Below are 20,363 nucleotides of genomic sequence, written 5' to 3' on the forward strand. Positions count from 1 at the left end.
TAAACACAGATTTTGAATCTAGATGAATTCAAATACGTTCCCGGTCTACAGCAACTAATTGCCGAATTAGTACTAATTCTGTCACCAGTCCTCTCACAGTAGCTAAGACTTGGTGATTTTTTTAAAAACAGCATTTGAGCCACTTCAGAGCTGTGGGATTATTTTCTATAAAGCAGTGTCTTTTACCTTTGATGCAGAGAGGAATTAGGTGCACAATACCACAAGGGCAAAAAGGGGTGACGACCACAATTCCATCTCCACTGAAGTATGTATCATACTTTGCACAGAATTCAACAAGTGAATATTTCAGAGTGAAACTGTAACTGCTCTTCAGAGTTCTGTTTCAGAAGGAGCCTTCTAAAGTAATATAGCTTCTTTAAGTCTTTGAAGTGCAGTGAATTTCCAGAAACCTGAGACTGCTGAGAGTCAGCTCAGTTTATTTAGCAAGTGCTGGAGGATGTGTAAATGGCGCTATGCTGAGTGTTGTTTACTTTTAAAGTTTTACACCTACCTTTTTTCTCCCTCCTCAATGCTCCCTTAGAAGAGACAATATAGTTACAGCTTCATGCAATAGCAATCTGCATAATTATTTGGAAAACTTAGCTCCCTACAATTTTTGGTGTTCATATAACTACTAGGGGGAAAAAAGTTTAATCCCTATGACTTCTCTGCCTTCAAAACGAATATTCATTCAAACAAATAGCCTTAATGTATCAGGAATAAACAAATGCACTTTAGGCTCATGGCACAGTTCCACTTTTATGTTAACTTGTCCAAAACAGTATTTTCAAGTACATAATGAGAAGGAGGACAAGCCAGAGTAAAGAATCTGCACTATAGCCCTATGTTCCAAACTTCAGGTGTAGCACACAGCTGCTAATCTTTATAATGTAGTTGGGGTGAATGATATATCACAGCACTTATACACATAGTAATTTATGCTACTGCCAAAAGACCTCTTCCACCTTCTAAGTACACTTAAAACACTAAAAGGAAAAACCCTTGGAAAAACCCTCCCCCACTCCCTCTTACACTTACAATCAGTGACAGTGTCATTGATAAAGACAGTAGTTTTGCTAGGCTTTCCAAGCACTGCATTTGTGGGCATGCAGAGAACTAGTTCAAACTTCTCTGGACCTTCCAGAATAGGCTGGCCCAAATCATCAAGGATGATCACGCGAAACACTTGCATGTTGACTCCCGGTGTAAAATCCAGGTTACGGCTGATGCCCACATAATCAACTCCAGCTGTTTGGGAAGCAACAAGACTTTTATGGTCAGTTACTACTATAAGTTAACATTTGCTTATGCGTTTGTGAAATGTGTTTGCAGCTGTTTCTATCACTGTCCCGGAGAAAATTTAATTTAGATTTTTGTCATGTGCAAATAAATTTGGTAACAATGAACATACAGTGCAACACACACACAGCTACATATCTGGATCACCATTTACCCTTTATGCCATCAGCACCATCAAAAATTGTTTAAGATCCCTTAAACTGCGGAGTAACAGGCTACAGCCTCATCAACACACAACATACTTGATGTCCACAGCAATTTAACCCTTTTGCTCAACTCTGGACTATATACGTGAGGTTTTACTTAGGTATTTACCTTTCAAGGAGCAGACGTCTGTCCCAGAATAATTTCAGCTGTACCCTAAGAAAAAAGTGTCTTGCACTAGGCTAGATCACTGAGCTTGAAAATCACAGTTACCACTGTCTCACCCCCAAAAGAAGCAGGCAGACTGAGTGCAAGTGAAAACACCTAGAATGACTTTTTTTTTGTGTGTGTATGAGACTTAAATTTAAACTGGAAGATGTACGACTTCACTTTTTCCTTCTGCTTGTGTCCCCTTGTTTCACTCAGATTCTGACTATTTCCATCATTTTGCGTTCTTTTTAACCAAAGTGTTTCTCTCTAAGCCCTTCAAAATGCTCTACTTATTGCTTGTAATGACAGCAATTCTTTCCCTTCTTTGTCACAGTATGTTGAAGTTTACAGACTTAAAAGCAACTGTGCCTTTTTCTTTTACTCATCATTATGCAGCCTCTGCATTAGAGTCAAGGAACATTTACCTGCATAAAAACTGACCTCCCTGTCCAGCTGTGTGCATCATGAAGAACTACAATTCTTGCACAGGTTTTGTTCTTTCCTTAATCAAATATTGTGTGCATAGGTGTTTCATATACAACCATATTAATATTTTTTGTGTGCAAAATTCTATAAATACTTGAAACTAGGAAAAGATTTAGTGAAAAGAACTCATACCTAGGCTTTAACAGAAATTATTTTTTAAAAAAATCGTATAAATAGATTAGGAGTTAAACATTAGTTTGCTACTTTATACACAACACAGAAAATCATGTAAGACCCAATCATATTTCTTCACCTGAATAGTGTCTTCACATTTTCATCACATACATTGTCTATTTTGCTCACCACTTCTCTGTTCTTCAGTAACTGTAGCAAAATTCTGTTTTCATATATGTACCTTATAAGTTAATTAATTGTTCCTTCAATCGTACATGCTGCATTACTAGTTGCTATAATTCTTTGTTATTTTGGTAGCAAATCTGATTATGTATCACAAACATTAAAAAAGACAACTTTGCTTTCAGCTTGCTTAATATGAAAATCTCTGAAGCCTTATCTGTCTCTTGTCAGTGTCTCATCAATTTGTTGGGCTGAACAGAGAAATTCTCATTAATGCAACCAATTTCCTTGACACCCAGCAGCTATAATTGCTCCTTAAAATTAATTTATCAGCTAGCAAGTCAAGCAACATATTTAAACAGCACTGCAAAATTTTGGCCAGCCTAAGTATTCCCAAAGTCTGATAGGGAAAGCGAGTTTTCATTTGGACTGAGAAATAAAAATAGGGTTCTACAGAGACAGTCATCAGATTTGGGGTATTTTGGGGCAGTGTTGGACAGAGAAAATCCTTAGAGGTCACGCTACTGGTGCCCTTCCACAGTAACCAAGAGACCCTAAAAATATCAGATACGTCAGCTCTCATAGAAAAAATGAAGCTTCCTTGGCTAACGTACTGATAACATAATTTCAGGGCAACTGCAGATCTATGCTATAAATTCAGTTTTGTTCCAGGGAAACACAGTGCTATAAAGACAATACTCTCTCTTTCACTCTACCTGTTTCTCCCAATGTCTGCCAGCAGTTAAGGTGCAAGCAAATTAATGATCATTTTATTCATATCCATTCTGCAGGCTCCATCAGAAAGTCAGTGAGCTTAGCCGAGCTGTCCCTGCCACACACAACTGGGACACAAATATCATCTCTTCTACCTGATAAATCCATGTCTGATGTCTTTTACTTTTCTACCCCATATACACACTGACAAGAGTGAATGCCAGATATCCCATTTTCATGCTCGCATACTCTAAAGCAACCTGAGCGACATTTTTATGAGTAGAGTAACTCACCCTCTGCTGACACTGGTTCTGTTTTTCTGGAACGTACTGTGACAGAAGCTGCTTTGGACAGATCTGTTCCAGTCCTCCAGACGCAAATCTCCACGTAACCAGCATTTTCATCCACTCGATATTCAGTGTTACCAAAGTACAAAGCAGGTTCTAAATGCAGAGAGAAATGCATGTATTTTTGAAAGAGCCTCTTTTGGCCTGCTCGTGTGCACATGTATGTTTAGTGCTTAAACTCTCCAGTCTGACTTTTAGTGCTCAAACTCTCCAGTCTGACTTTTAGTGCTCAAACTCTGCAGTTTGACTTTTAGTATGTTACCAGCTGCACAAAAAAAAAAAAAAAAAAAAGCATTACCAATTTCCCCTGCAAATCCCAGTAATCTCTACTGTCCACTTACATAAATATTACTATGCACCTGCCTACCACTTAATGTAAGGGTTTTTTTAATCCTTAAAAAAAAAAAAAAGCAAACTACACACTCCTTGAATTAATTAAATAAAGTGTTATATCTATATATTTTTGACCTTATCTGCAGAGGATGTAGATCTTCCACAGCCAGCTGTTCAGCTTACTGGCTGTTTACCTTACCCATCTGAAGTAAAACAGCCATTTCAAAAGTTGTGACTATGTAGTGTAACATAGACATAAGACACAGGATAGTTCTTCCATTATATTCTTGTTAAGCAAACCAAGGCAGATTTTTTTTTAATTTACTATTAAAACAAATATATATATCTAAATATACCTTCACCCCTCCCTAAAAGATAAAGGCAGTTTGCAGGATTTCAAGAGTTTAGACTTTTTTTTTTTTTAAATTGTTTTCAAAGCATACGTTTGACACAGTTGTGGCAGATTAAAGGGTTACAAGCTGTTTTTTTCTTCAGTGTGGTAAACTGACTTTACTTATTCATCAGGAATACAAAAAGTTGCACAATCCAGGTCATGGAAAAGGTCAATATTAAATTGGGTTTTAGCAGACTCTGTTGTTTAGCGTAAGAGATCAAACATCACAAGACTGTCTCAAACTAGCGCCAATTTAGCCGCCTTTCTGAATACCCATCAAGAAGAATGAAGAAGCACACACTGGAGACACATTATACCTGCTGCTTTTACTAAGTAATGGATGGAGTCTGCTAAATTCAACCCTTTACTTCTGTCACCTAAACAATAGTACGCTTTATCTTGCTATCAGTAATAATAGAGCCTGACACATTTTTCCTGTGTTGCATATTACTACCAATCTATATTAACACAACGTAGAGAATCTCTTCAACACCACAGCAACATTATTTTAGCACAATAGCCAGTATCTTCTTTAGTAGAACTGCCACAGTTGCACAAAAGCCTAGCACTCATCTAATACGCTGCATTTCTATTGTACCTCCTGGGGAAATTCAAAGAACTCTGAAAAGCTTTAGAAGTCGTGATTGTTGTCTCCTATAGCTGGGGAAATGGAAGCTTAGAGTAAAACACCATGGTCCATAAAGAGTTTTTAATTTTTGGCTACCTGGTGTTTTCTGGAGCTCAGTTTATTACTGAGCTTAAGGCCAGTTTTACAGAAGGGACAGTTTCCAATGATCCAATGTGCCAAGTAGAGCACAGAAAAACTGACAGGCTTTTCTTATCTAGAAGCAACTCAATAATAAAAGTGCCTCACCCTAGTAATAATTTTTTACGTTCTGGATGTCACCTTCCCAAACCTATATAAATGTTCTTTTGCAAACTGGGGAGAATATCTAGCTAGGTTATTTTCTCAACAGAAACAGACAGCACTGCTCAGCTAATTGAGAATTTTATATTTGTTTAGAGGCACTATCTGCTTCCTCCATGTATACATAAAAACATCAGAACACCATCTGGCCCATACTTATATAAACATTGCCACTCCAGCTTGAAGGCACCTGTGGATACTCACTGTAATTTTCTTGAGCCACTGAACTGTGACCCTTCGTGTAACTCTACCATCAGAGCAAACCCTAGTAATCACAAAGACTTACTGCAGAAGCAGATGAGGTCCATATTAAGGAAGGAGCAAGTGTTCCAAGCAGGACTGCATTAATATTTATTTTCAACCTTTTGATAGATTACCTTTAAACAGGCTAAAACAATTCCTTCCTTACTCAGCCCAGCAGGATGTCTAACAAAGCAAAGCTTTTGCAAGCAAAACTCAAGAGAAAGGTTAGAGAGAATGAAACCAGACCCTTGGCGATAGGTTAAACAGTTTAATAAAACAAAAAGCTCATTGAAAACGTGTTTTTTTGAGGGATAGATCTGTTCATCGGTACTGCAGGACTTATTTCTAGCTAAAAATCACAGCCTTTAGGGGGATTGAAGGTGTTGGCTTTCTTCTTGAAACAATCTCTTTCAATTCTTGAAGTATTTTTATGTTTTAAGAAAAAGATGATCACAACTGAAAGTCAAAGTGAATGGCTCATTTTGTGTCAATTAGTTCAAGCTGTTTTCAAAGAAAATTATGCTTTGCCTTAAGCAGTACCCCAACACAATTTTTTCGCCCCACCTTCCTCCCATCCCTCCAATCAGCGGTTTTAATTATCAGTTATTTGTCAGTTTGGCAATTTCCCCCCTGCCGTGAAAGGTAAAAGTTTGAAGACGATCACATTCCCTTCCCACCAGCTACGCAGCTTTTACTACTGAAGTCTCCCCCAACATGGTGGGGAGAAGAGTATGAGTCTAAATATCCAAACTTACATGCCTTTTTGTCCCGGCTAGCGGATTATCAAGTGACTAATGAAGTCCCATAAGTTGTTACAGCTCTGTTTAACCAACTTGTGTAAAGCACAGAAAGAATAATTCTGCACAAGGAAATGGCAACACTCCAGGTTATATTGGTGTCACCGGGACCAGGATCCTACTTCAACTGAATGGGCAGAAAAATCATTGGGGTCCCCCACCAAGAGTGGAAAAATAATTTGGAAAAATACGACTTGACAAAATCTGTTACAATTCTAGCCACATTTCATGAAGATGATCACTGCAAAGTATTTACTCGGCAAGAATAATCAAGAATCTTTGTAATTAAAAGAAAATTATTATTTGTATTTTTAAAATAAAAAAAATATTTTCAAGATAATATAATCTATTCTTTCTTATTCCCTTCTGAAAGAATTGTCCAAGATTTTAGATTTAGTTTAAAAATTAGACTGGTTGATTTTCTCTATTTACATAGGAATCTGGCTTTCAAATATCAAAAGTCCATCAATTTCCCTTAGGCACAGCTTAATGGATTTTCAAGTACAGGTTGTGAATTCTTTTGAAGTTTTAAGAGATCAAGCAGTTCAGCTTATGGCAGTCCATGATAATTGTCTTGAACTGGCCTTTAAATACCAGCCCCCTTAATTGGGAGAGTAACTTTTTTCCCCCTTGAATGTGCATACTGTGTCTACAACTATATGGACTGTAACATTATAACTACAGATGGCAGTGCTCCTCCTTTTGATAACAAGCTTTTTGTTTTGAAATACGGCTTAAGCAGATGCAATAATCAGTAATATTATTCTTATTAGAGTCATCTTTCCCATTTCTATTATACTCGCCATAAGTTGTCATCTTAAATTGTGCTAAACTTTTCATAAGTCTCCTGCTGAGAGAACTTGCGAAACTTGCTGCAATGATCCAAAGTTTCTCAATCTTATTATATTATTAATGAAAAATACTGAGTAAGCAAATACTGTTTTTCATTTCCAACACAAACAGATGAAAATAAGATAAAAAAAAAGTGTCTATAATTCTTTTTTTAATCTTTCAGATGAACATATTTCCCATATAAATATAGTACAACATAAAAGAATTGTTCCTTGGATACTGTGACCAGTGAAACATTCAACAGCATTTTCTGTGTCTTCAGAGTTTCTGAATGTCCAATCTAGATACACCTACTCTCCCAAAAATGCTTGGGATAATAAGCATGAGTCAACGCGCTATTAAACATACAGCTCAAGCCCTCAAGGAAGATGACATTTGTGACTCAATTGTTACAGCAAATTAATCATTTGTCTCTGAAGCACAACCCATTTTTATTATGGAGCCCAAAGATAATTAAAAAAAAAAAACACAAAAGGAAAAAAGAAGAATAGTTTTAAAAGTGGAAGTCATTCATGTATTTATACTCTTCTTTCCCTTTTAGGGTGGTCAGTGAAGAAAACATTACATTAATTACCAAATATTTAACTAAGAAAGGAGAACAGCATCTGAACTAACCGGCAATCTCTAGTAAACAACAGTGATTTCAATAATGAAAGGCCATAAACTACTAATTTAAAATAAATGTGCCTTCACAAAAGAATAGGTCTAAGCGTCAGTTTGGCCTAGAAAGCCAGACAATTTTCTTTTTCTTTTTTTTTTTTTTTAAGCTATGGTCCTGAAACCTGTTCTACCTGTGATGCCACTTAAACACACAAGCAAAGAGCTAACGTGGATTTCCGCTTGCTTAGAAAACTACAAGCTGTTCGCACCTATTTCTTCAAAGCTGTGTATTGAACAACCGGACCCTTTGTTCAGTTGGACACGGACAGCGTGCTCCCAGGCACCCACATGATACATGTGGGAAAATGATACACAACTGAGAGCTTACTGGTTTAGGATCAAGGGTCTGCTACAAAACCGGCACTGTTCTCTGGCCTGGAGAGACGTGAGATCAAAGGACAGACGTTATGTCTTGACTATTCGCTTGCTGTTTCTTTTTCTTTTTTAATTCTTGAAATAACACTTCCCTTTATTTAAACATTACTGCAACGCTATGAGAATGTGGAGTCATAATTAGCTTTTGAGACACTAAAGTTTTAAATATTTTCATGCACTAAGCTTTATGAAACTGGTGACTCTCAAGACTCTTGAGACTTAATGATGAGTTATTTCTGGTTTTTACGTGCATGTTACATGACTCCGTGGGGAGCTCTGGGTTTTCACTTGAGGCAGTCTGTGGCAGGCCTCTCCTTATGACATGGACAACAAAATTTTGGGACTCTTCTTTACAAAGTCTGTTCTCTCTTTAAGGAATCCCAGGCATACGACTCTCAAACCATACTTCAAGCTTTGTTCAATGCCTTCCTCTGTATAATGCACAAACCATATCACACCTGAGCAGAGCCAGTGGAAATTTGAATGCTTTAGATGCTTGAATAGGGATAAGTTTCTACAGTGGCAATCTAAGAGATGAAAATAGGCCTATGTACAGAACTAATATTGAAATTTTTCATGCATTTAACAGCAAAAAAAGTCACTGTAATATGTGCTTTATTTTCCGGTATAAGGCCATTATACAGAACCATTTAAAAATGCAGCAAGGTAGGGCACTTTCAGAGAGGGAGACCTAAGCGGAATATATGCAAGAAACCTCAAACCCTGAAACAATAAAACCAAGAAACTGCTTTTTCTTTCTTCCTTACACACATAGCACCGTGGATACCAGTGATCTCACAAGTTCTATGAAGCTCTCACGAGACATGTCAACAGAACAGCCAGCAAGACAAAATTATTTCTATTCCTGCCTGTGCGCTGGTGTCAGTGACTTTCAAAATGGGAATAATGACTAAGAGAATTTAATAATGTTTGAATGCCTGGTATTTATCTCACTTTATGGTGACATTATCGTTACTGATAGAGCATTTTTTCTGAAATATGTTATATACTTTGTGAACTACTCTCTATAAATATTTAAACAGCGGTAATTCCACTAACACAAACTCTGACAACATACCTGACTGCTTTCCTTGACGACACTTTAAGTGGCTTTCCTTCTTGCTGTACAGTTTAATGCAACTAAAACATTTTAAATCACTTAATATATTCGTCAACTTTCACTGACGTGCAGCAGCACCAGAATGATTGACATTAAAGTTATGGCATTTACAAACAGCTTTCTTTGGCCTAAGAAACTCAAGCCTTTTCTTTCCAAAATGTCGTCTTTTTTTTTTTTTTCCCAATTGTTGACCAGAAATATATTTGTTACTTGAAATCTTAAAATCTTACTAATGTTAAGCAATACCGATACTAATACCAAGCAATAAGCTGCTTTATTTGCCTTTGATCATTGTGAGATGTGGAATACTGTGAATAAAATTAGCACAAGGTGTTTGGCTTTTATGCGTATGTCAGGGACTGTTCAGAATCTCATCATGGCTGAACAAAACAGCAAAGTAATGATTCCCAAATTACTTCTATTTCAAAAAAGTGAGGAGTATTTCCTGTGTTGCTTGCTATAGCGAGGAACACATTCATACTGCATATATCTGTATGTGGTCAGAGCTGCACACTTCTCTACGCTGTCAGAAGGCCTTATCTTGCTGTCAACAAAAACTCCACTGACTGCACTGATGTAGTCTAACACCTCTGTAGGTATTTAAGCACTTATGATGTAATTATTCAAGCTTATCTGCTATATTGCCCTTTACTCAATCCCAGCTATATTTTTATCGTCTGTACTTACAAATAAAGGGGTTCATTCCTCAGGGCTTGCCATTACGCATGAAGGACTATGTCTAGTACTTCGCTGCAAGGTTACCTATTTTTTATTTGAACTGTTAAGCAGTTCATAAAACTGTAAAATTCTGGAAGTAGTGCCAATTTTATTTACATTTCTGTAAAAATTTGTAATATAAACAAGCCCATAAATGCAAAAAGTGTGTATCATATTCCAGGTTCATTTATATTAAAGCTAATCATGGCCTCAATCAATGTTAATTTATGCTGTGTATAGTCACTTATCCATACAAGTAGTTTTGGAACACTATAAGTTCTTAATAATAACATTTTGCATTTTTCTTTTCTTTTTCTAGGGCTGGCTAACACAGGATTGCTATTATCCCTTAATGCTACAAATAATTCTGTTAATATATATTTTAAAGTCTCTGTCTCCTAATTTCTTTCTTTTTCTCCTTGTACGGTCCTCTGGCCCTTGTTGTTAGAGGCACTGCAGCACACCTCATCCTGACTAACTTGACCAAAGGATTGTGCGAATACAGTCACATCCCATATCAAAGCTTTGCTCAACTTTTTTCCAGTTGGAAAAAGGCACTCTCAGGCTCACTACAGCCTTATTCCTTTGCTGAGTCTTAACAATCATTCCAAGTTTGGTCTGCATACTTCAGCTGTTATGGACTGTAGGACAATCCACTGTAGAAGTGGTAAGTATATATACTTATCCACTGTATATACACTTACAGTACTGTGTAAGTATTAGAAACATTTGGTGGATCAAGGTATCATTCTGCAGAAAAACAAAATTGGTGAAACTTTACTCTTTGAAACTCAAATTTTACACATTTGAGAAAGAAGGTTGTCCAGTTTCTTATCAATCAATCCGATGCCAGCAGTCTACACTTCCAGGTCAGCTGAAAATAGAGTGGTAACCTGTTTCCTGCCTGTTTATTCAAAATGGAAATAGTCTTACAAAGATTTGTATTCTTAAGAGACTTTTCATTTGAGAGCACACTCTTTAATAACTTGAGCTTAAGCCCTGGCTATCTTTCCATACAATATAGGCTGAGTTCAGAATTAGGCTGACTTTATCTTATGGTAGGTTGTTAGGTATTTTGCTGGATGATATTCTTAGAAAGAAAGCTTTGTAACAAAGAAAGAAAGAAAACGATTACATGATAACCTATCAAAGTTGTATTGAAAAGTAGAAGCATGATAATTTTCTGTCAATTAATATAAAACAATTATACATATAGTAATTTAGCTTTATATGTATATAATAATAATCTTTTATCTATTAAAAACTGCATAGAAAGCAGTTTTTATCTGCTGATAATTCTGTTTTCCATGAAAATAAAAATCTGGTTATTGAATGTGGTAAAGAAAACAACTTTTTCCTTGCTGCAATGGCTTAAGTCTGCATTATTTTCCCTTCCTATTCTCTGAAAAAGGTAAAGAAGCCTTTCGATAAATCTCATCAAGATAAAGATCGTGATAACTCTTATTAACTTCATTCTTATGGCAAATTCACTTCTCATGTAAATCCTTTGGCCCCAGAGAAATCACACCAATTATTATTTTGGCGCATTCATGTCTATTTGAGAAAACACCATTTTTCCCCTCATCAATTTGACTGTTTTGACATACAAAAGGACAGCGATAAACAGTAGCTGATGGAAATATTCTCCTGGATCTTTAGCTTCTTACTTTTCTTCATATAACAGAAGAATTACTTTTTTATTGCAGGACACAGAAATCAGCCCCCAAATTCTCATTATTTATGAAGTGAATCTAAAGCTCCACAGAATCAAGCTCGGTGTAGCTTAAATACCGAATGTGACCACTATTGTACATCATGGCTTTGTCTAATCACATACAAAACTCCTGCCTTATTTAGCATAATTATATTCACAATATTGGATTAGCAAGAAAGATTTAGACAGGGACTAAAAGAACAAATAGAAGTATGACAATAAAGCATATGGCTTTTCTTCAGCTTCTGTCTAATAGTTATCAATTCTTGAATTGAATTCTGTGAAGTTTATAATAAAAAAAAGGAAGACTTGCATTTCTACCTTAAAAATGCACTGGGAATTACTGTGCATGACAAATCAGCCTCTATTAACTATTTCTACTCTTTATCTGATTGTATACAATTTTTTTCATCTATAATATTGTCACACGACTAATCCTATACCTGTGTAAACTACTGTAATCACAGACTCTGCTGCAGTAACAGTTAGACTAATTCTCACAGATCTACTTCAGATCTGTAATATCTGTAATAAAACAGCCATCTAGTCCTATGCAAATAAAGAAAATAAAATCTAATCCTCAATTCCTACTGCAATAACAAAACAGTGTAAGCCAAAGAGCATGATACATATTTACACCGTATCTTAAACATAGTTCATGTTTGTTCTGCCAGTTTTTCTACTGAGTAAGCAAATCCTGCACCTATGCTTTCAGCTGTTTAAAAAAGAAAAACACAGTGGAAGAGATTATTTAATCGGTAAAACTTCCAAAGAGGAAAGTCGCAGCAAAACAAAATTGCTTTTTCATACTTACCATCATCTGTGTCAGCCAAGATTATTACTTTAGTGCTTGGGAATTCAGTGCCAATTTGGCCACCCACTGGCATGCTCAGAGAAATACTGAAGGTCTCATCTTCCTCATAAAGAGAGTCATCAATAATGATAATATGACACATTTTCTCAGCCTCATCCTTATTAAAATGAACAATGCTGCTATGATCTTCAGGACGTGAGATGTAGTCAGAGTAAGACAAAACAGTGGATGGTACTGTACCAGTAGCAGAACCTATGAGAAGAGAGTGTAAAAAATGAATTACAGGGACGCAGGACTTTAAAGAAGCAGAATGACAGCAGCCCTTTAAATGAAACAAACACAGCAAAAGAGTTTTATGCTGGAATTGACTAATAAGCATGCTTTGGTAACAAGTTAAACACAAGAAATTCTTCCTATTTATAATCACAACTTCACCAGCAGCAAAGTGGCTCAGAAGGCTCTTATTATCACTCAGCACCTTCATGAAACCATTCCTGATCCCAATTCATTATTCTCTCCAGTTATCGTGACTCAACTTTTTTTGTGGGGCTGCACTTCAACCAGGTGAAAGAAGTGAGTCAACTGATTAAAACAAACAAACAAACCTCTCAAAAATACACTTTGATATGAATTATATAAAGCACAGCCCCATTAGCAGTTGAACAGTCACAATAAAAAGCAATTTTGTGAGAGACGAGTGCAAGACCAGCTCGGTGAGACAAGGGGGAAACCCCCCAAATAGGTTTTGCTGTTGAAAGATGAGGACATGGAGCCACAGCCAATTTAACATCACACACGACTGACCACGTTTCATAAGATTTGCACTCAAAAATGCCAAGATGTTTTCCTTTTTCACTTCTACATACTATTCTTTCATGGATCAGAATGCCTACGAAAGTCACTGGGACCTTAGGATGAGGTCCCGAACAAATGAATGTGAATTTGTACTTCACATTTACCTCATTGTGTGATTCAAGGTGGCGGTGGTGAAATAAATGCCTCCCTCTTACTTCTGCTGTGTTTATTTGTGTGAAATACTTGTTAAAAAAAAAAGTAAGGCTTATATGCAATATGAACTTAAGAACCACAGTGGATTTGCACTACTGGCATCCTTGTAGCTAACTGGGATGTTACTATGTGGTTGAGTGGACTGCTAGCTGGGTGAAAACTGACTAAATCACCAGGATCAAAGGCTGGTGGTTTATAGTCTGTACTCCACCTGAAGGCCAGTTACAAGTTCCTCAGTGGCCTGCCCTAGGTCCACAGGGATTTTCAGGGGCAAAAGCCTGAGCAACCCATTCCCACCTCATAGCTGCTTTGAGGAGCAGATCTAACTGGAGACGTCTCAAGGTCCCTTCCAACCCAAATAATTCTGTTAGGTGACCTGATTTTCAGAGGTCATAAGTACACACAACATGCATTGATTACCTTGCCTTGCCGCTGACAGGGGTTAGTAATGTGTCAGACACTTAATAAGCAGGCTGAGAAAGATCAAATGAGAGACAGTGTCATGTTTACCATGCTTATCACATTTAAAACTTCAAGAAAAAATATTTTACTGCAACGTGTTTATGAAAAACACAAATCATGACAACAATTACAGCAATTGTGCATTTGGGTAAATGGTTAGCATTATTAAGGCCAGACGGGTTGACAGCCTACAAGGACAAAAAGCCTTAAGTAACTTGGTAAGGTTTTCTGTGCATCAATACACAACAAAAGAGGGGGAAATTCTGTTAAGCCCTTATAAGTCACTGATGAAGGAACAAATGACCTCTGAATGCCTGACAACTGAAGATTCCTGCCAGCCACTCAGGCTGACTCTTACAGGTAAGGGTAAAATAGAAACAAAAGACGTTACAAGGATTTTCTGAACCAGAAGTTTAAATAAGTCACAGAACTGAGGACGAGCCCCCATTTTCCCTGCCCATGAACCATACAGAATGCTGATATCTCAAGCTATGACTAGATGATAGAAGACTTCTATAAGAAAAACAGTTTTTTTCAGTCAAAACTTTCATATTTCACTGCTTAGGATAAATGCTAACCTGTATCTTAAGCCTGGTTTCTTTTATAGATGTCCATTAAATTATCTTTATTACATCTATTTTTGAATGCACATTTTAGTTTTGATTAAGAGTTACCTCATATATTTTATAATACCTATTATTTTTACAATATCTAATATTTTCTCTCCTCTGCCATCTCACTTTTTCAGTTTACAGCAGGCTTATTTTATAGTCAAGAACTATATTTAGAAAACTTAAGATTCAAATGAGTTGAAGAAAGAATCCTACTACCAATTACCTGTCTATATTAACTATAGTATTTGAGTGACTATCACCATGCTGAAAGTCAGTGCAGCACCACAAACTTACATTCACACATCTCTGAATATCTAGTGAAGACAGGGTTGTGATCTGAACCTTATAGCCGGCCTCTAACCTAACCAAACCCCCCAAATATCATATAATTTTAGAAATGGTTTAGTTCTAAAGCTACATCTCTTCTCTGGGGTTCATAACCAACTCCATACATGATTACAGAGATTCACAAATTAAAAAAAACACATTATGAGACAGATCATTGCTTCATGCAGCCTTCTGTCTCAGTTATGTTTAAACAAAAAGTGATACTCAATGGCTGTAGTATGGCAATTTTGAAATACTATTTCTTGCTGAATCAGCTGAAGCCCTGACTTGGCTTCTTCTAGCTACACAGTCAAAAAGCAAAACACTGATAACAGGACCCTCCCCTCCTCCCCAGGACCTCAGTTCTCACCCAGGTTATATACAAAGGTACAATGATCAGTTAGACCCTCAATGACAGCAGAGGTACAGGGCTTAAGGCTAGAAGAATCCCTTTTTCCCCTCTAAACAATCACTGCAGGGACAGGCATTTCCTCTTCAGCCGGAAAAAAATGGCGACTCTCTGAAAAAAGGCATACACATATATACACACGTATGTATGTATACACACGTGTGTATATATACATGTGCATGCACACACAGAGTTATTCTTACATTTTGGCCTTTAAAACACTCTTTAAGCAGAGAACTAGACCCACATAAGTTGCCTGCAAAAATCACTTGTTCCAGCTACTGAAGTTACTGGCAATGCTTGCTGACTAACAACAACTGCATTTGCTCTCTTACTTACCTAAATGTGAACATTATGCTGAATAATCTGTTAGTTAGCTAGATAACATACCTTGGTGTGTAGAACAAATGACCATCAGTTCTTGACTGACATCTCCAGATCTTCTAATCGGAATCAGCAGTTCACCTATATCTTCCTCTACTCTATATTCCATCTGAGGAATATACACTGTAGATACTGAAGAAAAACATGATGAGAGAAGGGGGGGCCTAAGGATGAACACCTGTATGACATTACATACAGAGTATGAATTTAGCCAGGGAAGAGATTTAATAAAAAATACAAATTCATTGCTCAGCTAGGTGAAGCTTTAAGACAGGGCTGAACCACAACAGAGCAATGAAAAATGAGTTATTCGTGTACTCAAAGGACCTGCAAGTGAACGGTACTGCACCTAATCACAAATTTTAAGAGAACACATAGTGATACGTACCATCACCAGGATCCACGATTTCAACCGTTGCTATTGTTGGAATCTCAAGGGCAGCCATAACTGGATCAGACAGAACAATCTGGAATGTTTCCGATGCCTCATATTCTTTGTCTACAAATATCCTCACTCGCCAGGTAGCCGAAACCTGTCCTGGATTGAACTGGACCTGTTTCTGAGGTTTTCCCTTGAAGTCTTTATCCTTAACTGCTGTACCATCTTTGGTTCCAATGCCTGCATAAAAATTCAGAGGAATTATTCTCCATGAATTTTAGTATTTTAATAAAATTAAAACAACCACCACAAAAAATAGCTTTAAAAATGCTAATCTGGCAGTTACTGACTTTCAGGAAAAAAAAGGATGGTTATATCACACTTTCTCTAACATTGTCATATAGCTCATAAAAAATAGGTAATTAGGGTAGGGTCCTGCCAACATTTGTGTGCATGAAGAATTGTATTTGCATGAAAAATTTCATTGACTTCACCTGCTAGCCGCTTAAAACTTATACAACCATCAAAGTTACTGAGGCATGAGGTTATTTATCAAATATGACTGAACAGAACTGTTCAATAGGGCCAATTTTCCCATCTATATAAAAATTTGTGGAACAAGTTTTCCAGTTATGCCTTCAGAAAAGATATATCAGCCTGTTAAGAAAGTTATTTATGTCAATTAAGGTGTTCAAGGTTTTGTTGAAGGTATAATTTAGTCAGCCACATTAAAAAAAACCCACCAAACAAAACACACTCAAAACCCCCCAAAACACAGACCAAAAAACAACCCGACCACTCACCTCTTTCAAAGAGATATTAATCATCGTACGTTTAATACTTTGTGATTACAGTTTCTGTTACTGCTCTGTATCTGTGCTGTACTTATACACATTTAAGACCTGTGAAGTTCTTTTATCACTTTTACCTGTACACTAAATAAACCCTAATGACTTTTGCCATCTGTCCAAGTCTTGCTTTTGCAGATGCTCTCCTAGCTAGGCGAGTAAATAACTGGACGTTTGACATGGAATTGCAGCTCAGTGTGACAGAACAACGTTCTCAGGATTTATTGGGTCCACCACACTATGCAAACTTGCTCCTTCTCTCCCACTCCCATTTTTAATTCCTCATGCAAGTCTAAACTGCTATACCTAGTGACATATCCAACCTCTCTGCTGGGGGATTACCCAAGCAGAAGCTTTTAATTGTAAAGGTTTGAAAGACTGCATATTCTCATCTTGATAAAAGACACAGAGGGTAGTTGCATAGAGATTCAAGGGCTAGAGATGAATTCATTTAGTTCAAAGTTAAGCAGCAAATGAGGATTTAACTCAAAGTAGGTTTTGTTTGCTATTCAGATCAGACAGCTTTTGCTGCAGCATGAGTTCATAAAATGATGACAAACCATGAACGTTTTGAAAGAGCAAAAACAATATATAGAAATGCGAAGATGCTTTATTGGAAATTCACATGCAGGGTGCTACAATTGACATATGGATTCATTCATCTTTTGCTAATTAATGCAGCACAAATGCTCAATTTTTTTATTTCTTTTTCAATTTTTTTTTATAGTGAGACTGTACATACATAAAAATATATCATAGGAAGGCACTCAAGAAAAGATTTTTTTTAAATACAGAGAGTTTTTACACATTTCTAAGCCTGCATATTTTTATAGCTAGGTTTCTTGTTTGTTTTAATCAAAGGTGCACACATAGCGGCAGAATCCAACTGTGGATGTAACGAAGCAAAGAACTGTAACTCATCATGGAGTTTTGAAATTCATTACTGCCTTTGGTTTCAATCCAGCATTAGTTCAAATATACGAATGCTTTTTTATTAAGGTTCAACACCAGCAATTAGGAGTGACTTTAACTCCCCAGTTGAGAACGATTAATCTCTCTGAAGTCAATGGCCTACGTGTTTGTTGGAGAATCTGATGGCTAGCAAAGAACTTCTGAAGGCTGTGGAGTATGAAATCATTCCTCAGTGATTTAATTCCTAAACTCCCACAGTTTTTCTATTCCACAATTACTTAGGTTTTAAATGTCTGACTTAATCACTACTCAGATAACAGCCCAATATATTTGTGTTGCTCAAAGCACATACTTTCATGCATGGGTTTAAATGATAAAAACCCTAAAACTTTAAACCATTTTTCTTTTTCTTATTAAATCAGGGTGAAAAAGACCTTTCTGCTCAATGCTCCTTGAGATGCTCCATTGGTGCAAAGATTTCTATGATTCCTATTTACTTTGCAGGGCTGTCACGATTGGGTACTCTGCTATCCCATGATAGCACACTTAACTTCAGTCATGCTAGCAGACGACCCTTCCAGAATTTCTAGTAGCTTTTGGATTTTCTTGTAGCTCAAAGGCCAGCATAACACTGCCCCTTGTAAAGTGAGAAGTTGTAACTAACTTCTCCACAATTTCGTTCTGCAAGCAGAGACCAGCTACTTCAAGAACGTATTTGTTTACTTATAGCTAATGTGTTATGAAATGTATCCTCCTGCCAAAATAAACAACACAAACTATCCCAATTCCTGTTTTGTTGTCTGCCAAGTGACTTTGGGAAAAAGATACTGGGCAAACAGCAGAAGTTCATTTTATTGATTTGTTCTTACATCTACTAATATACATATTCACTTAGATTTCTGGGTGGTTGCAGTGGAAAATGAAACACGTAACCATTTCTGAGCAATAAAAATCTATGCCATTGTTATTCTCATTATTTGGCATTTATTATGTAAATACAGGAACAAGCAACTATGGAACAGCTCCTTAACAACTGCCTTTTCTGGTGCAAGAATCTTCAAACATTAAAGATTTACTTACTGATAAAAGAGGTTTCTCGCAAATATCCTCTGCGTCTGATGGTCACCTCCAGAAATTTGGAGTTCTCATCTATGACGTAGCTCTCCTTCTCCAGTGAAATCCAAGCCCAGTTCAGTCGAAATGGCTGGCTCTTTAACATGTTCCCTGCTGTGTCACAGAAAAAAATATCATGAATACTACATACAGTTTGCAAAATAAAACTAGAATTCCCTAAGGTCATTGCTTGAGTATACTTATATCACCTCAGGACAAACCCAGCCTGCTTTTTCACCTGCAGATATGCGGGACAAAGGTGCATCACACGAACCACAACGGTCCACTGTCCCAGACCTTCCAGAGATGGCTGGCACATGTCTTCCAAGAGGCTGGAGGCTAGTTCACAGGTCACAGCCTGTGTCTTAGCACACCTGCTCCCTAATTAAGCCACTTATTAACTCTCAAAGATTACTTTTGCAAAGATTTTTTTCTGTAGGGAGTGGGATTAAGCTGTGAAATAACTCTTTGGGAGGCTTTAGGTGGGTCACATTGTAGTCTCGCACTACTGACTCTTTTTAATGATGCTAGTATCTGCCTATCAACATCAAACATGAGCACAAACTGAATTCAGCATCTCCTCGTATGTGTAGGCAACACGCAGTATCAAGTAAGGAAGATATCGTATCATGAATTGTATATTGATTTATTGTGCAAAAATATTTGGAAATGGAGACTAAGCTTCTATTCTTTGCTTTCAGGAAAATAATCTATTAAAACCAGTAGTTATTTTGTATCACACAAAGGAAAACTGAAAAAAATCAAATTATTAATGTAATGCTATTTAAAATGTACAAAGCCAACAAAATTTAGGTTGTAATTTTCTTCTGTTTTGGAAAATTAACTCTTTAGAAGTATTCTGTAAAATTCTTATGTGATCTGGCAAATCCCGCATTTCCATACAACTAAGGTTATCAAATAACAACTGGTCTTAAAGCCATAAGCTTCCATCTCATTTCTAGCAAAATTAGGTCTTATGCTGCACACAGTATGCTTTGTAATACAAGATTACAACATCTGATTTCAGAGTGTCTTCATTGCTTATAGATAATTGACAAGGTATAGACCAGCTAAGAATAGACAAGAAAAAAGTTGCTCACATCAAGAACTAATAAAAGACTGTCCTCCACTTGTCTGATAATTTTCCACATAATGAACAGAAATTTGCAAAAAAATAGTAGTTCAGATATTAAGAAACCTCTGCTCACGGAAACAGACAATTTAATCAAATAGAAAATTGTATTCTACTAACATGTATTTTTTTTTGTTGTTAAAAATTGTGGGTTAATATTTTTCTTCTAAAATAAAAATAACATTTTGTTCTATAATTATGTGCTTCTGTTACAGAAGGGTGAAAACATCAGATCAATTGACTAATTCAGCACTGGATAAAATTAGCACTGAAACTTTTGGACTAAAGGATCTAATTCTCTACTAGTTCCTGGTTGACATCTAGTCAAAAT

The 20,363-nt window shown here is 36.6% G+C and overlaps 1 protein-coding gene across 1 annotated transcript in view; it reads right to left on the reverse strand.

Moving 5' to 3' along the window:
* The window catches only part of LOC104294564 (FRAS1-related extracellular matrix protein 2-like), a gene marked incomplete at its 5' end in the record, with an annotated part of 63,811 nt that overhangs the window by 18,605 nt on the left and 24,843 nt on the right, over nucleotides 1-20,363 (reverse strand). The window contains 6 exon segments of the mRNA XM_009894178.1: nucleotides 1,039-1,248; nucleotides 3,444-3,593; nucleotides 12,445-12,696; nucleotides 15,655-15,780; nucleotides 16,037-16,267; nucleotides 18,868-19,014. Coding sequence (XP_009892480.1) covers nucleotides 1,039-1,248; nucleotides 3,444-3,593; nucleotides 12,445-12,696; nucleotides 15,655-15,780; nucleotides 16,037-16,267; nucleotides 18,868-19,014 — 1,116 coding nt within the window.

Source organism: Charadrius vociferus, unplaced genomic scaffold (genome assembly GCF_000708025.1).
Source record: "Charadrius vociferus isolate BGI_N301 unplaced genomic scaffold, ASM70802v2 scaffold21, whole genome shotgun sequence".
NCBI lineage: Eukaryota > Metazoa > Chordata > Aves > Charadriiformes > Charadriidae > Charadrius > Charadrius vociferus.